This window comes from Octopus bimaculoides, chromosome 28, assembly GCF_001194135.2.
Source record: "Octopus bimaculoides isolate UCB-OBI-ISO-001 chromosome 28, ASM119413v2, whole genome shotgun sequence".
NCBI classification, from domain to species: domain Eukaryota; kingdom Metazoa; phylum Mollusca; class Cephalopoda; order Octopoda; family Octopodidae; genus Octopus; species Octopus bimaculoides.
The window spans coordinates 16,124,629-16,130,313 of record NC_069008.1 but is presented as its reverse complement, the minus strand read 5'-3'; the positions used below and the strand labels follow the sequence as shown (position 1 = coordinate 16,130,313).

The window sequence follows — 5,685 nt, the reverse complement described above, 5'->3', positions numbered from 1 at the left end:
GTTTTTTGTCCGCCACTACATTCCTCCATGGCTAGATTTAATTTGCGTATACAAATTTAATCTGCGATCCATGGGACGAGCCGTTTTAACGATGCGTCCTGCCCGAAGCTCGTCGAAACGCCGGTGTTAAAACGTGGGTAGCTGATGAAGTAGAATGTTCTCTATGTGGCTCGTGTGTTCTCGTCTATGTTTGTTTGCAATGTCCTGTACCCAGATATGCATCTATACATACAGGTGGATGTCGGTATGCACATACCTGTACGTATATATGCATACACTCATTTACTATTTGTTTTTATATATATATATATATATATATATATATATATACATAACCAAATTAGATCAATAGATAGAGTATATTAAAAACATGAAATACAAAATATGTATGCATTGATATAAAAAGGTCCAATTTACATTGAGTGCAGATGATATGGAAAATAAAAAAAGGACTGGAAGAAAGGTATTATACACCCAACAGCTGTTTCTGGGGCTCAGCAATCCACAATAGTGTTAGTTGATTACTTCCACCAGACAATGCAGCCGTATGGATACATTTAACTTCGGGTGAGACGAGCCTCCACCTTCAAGGAAGAGATCTTAAATCAGAGAATTTCATTTTCTATATCATTTGTATTTTTGTAAGTTGGACGTTCTAATATGCATACGTCGGGCATGTGCTGTCAGTAATTACTCAGTGCAGGCAGTTAGCAACTTTTATGTAGCAAAACACACAAAACATAAGTGAAACACAGGCGTGCAACCGAGTTGAAGGCAGATTTACTTTTGCCTTTATAACACATAAAGAAAACAGTGTTGCAGAAATGTATGCAGCACATGTATTACAGCAGTATTATGCATAGCTTAAATACTGAGATTGAAAAGCAGAGGTGAATGATGCCTACTTAATCTGCAAAAAAAAAAAAAAATTTGCATTTTATGCATCGTAAACAGAGTAACCTTCATAGTTTTATTGAATTAGGGGCATATTTTGCCATAACATGAAAATGTTGCTATCAATTTATTTTATTCAAGGTAGGCACTGCCTACCTTACCTACCTAAGCAGCATATCACTGGTGTACATATATATTACAAGTAAATTGACATTTGTATAGTAAATGCCATGCACTGTAGTCAATTTACAATATTTTCAAATTTCCCTCACAAACTTCAATCGACATTAACTTCCTCAGCTGATACAGCTGTCTCCTTCAATCCTGTATCACAAAAGTTGGCAGGTCAGCTTATTAGATGTAGTAATCATATACTAAAATAACAATAATCTAGAACAGGAGGTATAACTGCCTCTCCTAAAAGAGTCTCAAAATTTCTGGACTACAACTTGTATATATAGATACATATATGTGCACAGCTCAGTGGTTAGAGTGTCGAGCTTACGATCGTGAGGATGTGAGTTCAAATCCTGGACCGGGCTGCGCGTTGTATTCTTGAGAAAAACACTTTATTTTACGTTGCTCCAGTTCACTCAGCTGTAGAAATGAGTTGCGACGTCACAGGTGCCAAGCTATATCGGCCATTGTCTTTCCCTTGGAAAACACTGGTGGCGTGGAGAGGGGAGGTTGGTATGCATGGGCGACTGCTGGTCTTCCATCAACAACCTTGACCAGAGTTGTGCCTGGGAGGGGAACTTTCTAGGTGCAATCCCACGATCAGTCATGACCACACCTTTGTGTGTGTTTGTGTCCAAGTTTGCATGTGTCTGTGGAATGGCTTTAAGATTTGTCTAATCCAGTCGTTCCTAAAGTGGGAATATTTATGGTTATACAAATTATTTTCCACATAGAAAGAATCCTAACAAACTGCTTGTGCTCAGCAAAACTATGCATATCACAGGTAAGTGGTTACGAAAAGGGTTGGCATCAGTAACAATACCTGAAAAAGGAACACTGATGATTATGACTGTTGACAAGGGTTCATGAGTTACTGTCAAGTCCACAAGGAAAAAGGGTTTTAAAATGTTGGTTGCTGAGTGATGCAAAGACATTTGACAAATAATAGAGTCAAATTTTTGTATGGATAGATATATGTCTAGTTAAGTTACTACTTACAGAGAATGATTTACCACAGATATCACACTGATATGGTTTCTCTCCTGTATGAACATATTTGTGTATAGTCAAGTGATTGTTTTGAGAGAATGATTTACCACAGATATCACAGCAAAATGGTTTCTCTCCTGCATGAACATATTTGTGTATAGTCAAGTGATTGCTTTGAGAGAATGATTTACCACAGATATCACAGTGAAATGGTGTCTCTCCTGTGTGAATACGCCTGTGTTTAGTTAAATCACCATTTGCAATGAATGATTTACCACAGACATCACAGTGATATGGCTTCTCTCCTGTATGAATACGTTTGTGTGTAGTTAAGTGAATACTTTGAGAGAATGATTTACCACAGATATCACAGTGAAATGGCTTCTTCCCTGTATGAATACGCTTGTGTCGTATTAAGTTATTATAAGAGAATGATTTATCACAGATATGACACTGATATAGCTTTTCTCCTGTATGAATACGCTTGTGTTTTGTTAATATAAAATTTTCAGAGAATGATTTACCACAGATATCACAATGATATGGTTTCTCTCCTGTATGAATACGACTGTGTTTTGTTAATGTAGAATTTTCAGAGAATGATTTACCACAGATATCACACTCAAATGGCTTTTCTCCTGTATGAATACGTTTGTGCCCAGCCAAGTGACCACTTTGAGAGAATGATTTACCACACATATCACAGTGATATGGTTTCTCTCCTGTATGAATGTGTTGGTGTGTAGTTAAGGAAAAATTCGAAGAGAATGATTTACCACAAACATCACAGTGATATGGTTTTTCTCCTGTATGAATGCGTTTGTGTGTAGTTAAGCGAATACTTTGGGAGAATGATTTACCACACACATCACAGTGATATGGTTTTTCTCCTGCATGAAAACTTAGGTTACTCTTTTGAAGGAAGGACCTTGTACACATATCACTGTCATATGATCTCATCTGTTTTGTCATGTGTTCAGAGGAAATCCATTGTACAATTTTCTCTCTCTCTTCCATTATTTTTCTTCTCAAATCCAAGAATATATCTTTTTCTTGTTTTTGTTCGTATGCTTTATTTCTTACAAATACTTCTACGGTTGAATTTCTGTCCAGTTTAGCAAAAATTCCATAAATGTATCCAATTTTAATCAGCACTCAGGCTCCACCTCTTCACACTCCAGTCAGGGAGGTGCACACATTTATCTAATAATACTAATATATCAGAGCAAATGTTTCACATGAATTCTCTCACATATTTGTAGAAACAATCTGATACATCTGTTTCACATAATATTTTCTTTTTGTCTTCAAAACAGGATAGATATTGAGGATGTTTCTTCTGTTATGTCAATGTCACCTGATGTTCTGAAATTAGAGAGAAACAACAGCGTAAGACGTAGAGGTTACTTAAAAAATATGGAGTTATTTGTATTGAGATAAACTGTAATCCCACATTGTTGCCTTTCTTCCTTTTATTGAGCATTCATTGCTCTTCTATAGTATATCTATGGATGCTGTCATTATTTGGATCAACAAATTTGAGAGAATCGTTCACAATTTAATGGGTTTAGAAGTTGCTGAGACCCACACAAGAACACCCCAATCAAATATCAAACAGGTTTCATTAAACATTTGCTTATTACCATCATGGTTTCAGGTTTCTAACATAAAACACACTTTTCTAAGGACAATCTACATTCACAGAATGTAGAATTTTTATATAGCCACAGATTCTTACGGGAATACAAGAAAGAAAAAACACTGAAAGAACAAAAAGACCAAACCCCTCCCGACCGATCTTCTACTGGTTAATCCCACCCCACTTCTTTGTTTCCCTTTGTTTTGCTGGTGAAGTAGTTTTGCAGGTCAGGCAAGCAAACCTTTCTGTTTGACCAGCATAGGCCACTGGATTCTACAACCCAATTGTGGGCCTTGCAAAATGGACATATTACAGACCTGTCCCCTGTAATAGTCTCTCAGATGAGTGGTGTAATCCTCAGGAGGATCATAGTTGAGTGCTTTCGATGCCCATCGACACGATGGCTTCCAATAACCATGCGCAAGAGCCTTCTGGTGAACATTAAACTGAAGTCTCATCATCCGATGGTTATCAGCATCTGCCATCCTTGTAACAGAAGTAGATGCAGCATTGCGTGCCCAACGCATAGCACTCTTCTATGGGGTTTCTGCAGTGCTTGTATCAGCAGCATGCATTGATAGGATTCACACTGCACTGGCGTAGTTGCAGCTCTTTTCAACAATCTACAGGACCTCTGGTCCTCGGTTTCCGTGGCCTGTCAGTGCTGCTGTCTTGCCCCCGCAGAAGACTTTCTGCCAATGCGTGCTCTCATTTTAGGTGCTATGCTTCTCTTGTCTGGAAATGGAAAATGGGTTTTAGTGTACCAAGTAATTATCAATTCCATTATAAGCTAACAAAAGCCCCTTTATTCTGTCTCTGCACATAAACTAACAGTGAAATTGGTATGGAGCTTTCCGAGGCAATGACTAGTGACCGAGACCTTTGAAAATATACAGTGCGTTAGAAGACCCGGCAAGCCAAGTGAGACCATAATCTGAGGCCTCTGCCAGGGGTGTAGCCAGCCCACTCATGCGTATCTTTCCTTCATTGGACACTATGCTTGCGAAGACCTGTTGAGGCAAATGAAATCCAACCTCTCCTCTATCAGACACTAAACTCGGCTTGTGAAATAGAAATCGTGATTGAACCAAATTCCATGACTGGCACCTGTGCCAGTGGAGTGCTAAGAGCACAGTTTGAGCGTGATCATTGCCAGAGCAGCTGACTGGCTTCCATGCCAGTGGCACGTTAATAGCACCATTTGAGCGTGATCATTACCAGCGTCACCTCACTGGCAATTGTGCCGGCGGCACATGAAAATGCATTTGTGCGAGGTCGTTGCCAGTGCTGCTGGAATGGCCCCTGTGCAGGAGGCCTGTAAAAAACACCATTTTGAGCGTGGCCGTTGCCAGTACCACCTGACTGGCCCTTGTGCCGGTGGCACGTAAAAGCACCCACTACACTCTCGGAGTGGTTGACGTTAGAAAGGGCATCCAGCAATAGAAACTCTGCCAGATCAGATTGGAACTTAGTGCAGCCTTCTGGTTTGCCAGTCCTCAGTCAAATCGTCCAACCCATGCAAGCATGGAAGGCAGTCGTTAAACGATGAAGATGATGATATCGTGCTCCAGCATGGCCGCAGTCAAAAGACTGAAACAAGTAAAAGAGTATGTATATATATATATATATACATCCATACAGAATAGTGGACATTAATTTTCCTCTCTTAGATCAGGAACATTATTTGTCATTGTTCTTTAACCTCAGATCACTCCTGACTGACAACACTCATGACTAAAGACATTCCATGCATGACTATCATGTCTTTTCTTGTATTATTACGTCAAACGAAAACTATCAGGTGAAAATGGTACGATATGAAATTAAGGAAACTCGACTAAATAAATAAAAAATCAACGTAAAATATTCTCTATAACTTCTTGACGATCTGTTGCAGGGTTCTCTTCACGATATATTCACATACCATGCAGTTAATGAGAAGACATTACTCGTTTTACTTCAGTTTAGGCATCCAAATGATTAAA

At 39.0% G+C, this 5,685-nt stretch overlaps 1 protein-coding gene across 1 annotated transcript in view; it reads right to left on the bottom strand.

The window, feature by feature from the left end:
- Positions 1–703: 703 nt before the first annotated feature.
- Positions 704–5,685, bottom strand: part of LOC128251045 (zinc finger protein 675-like) — an 8,318-nt gene continuing 3,336 nt past the window's right edge. The window contains exon 2 of the mRNA XM_052977353.1: positions 704–3,426. Coding sequence (XP_052833313.1) covers positions 2,023–3,078 — 1,056 coding nt within the window. The 5' untranslated portion in view covers positions 3,079–3,426 and the 3' untranslated portion in view covers positions 704–2,022. The remainder of the gene's footprint in view (positions 3,427–5,685) is intronic.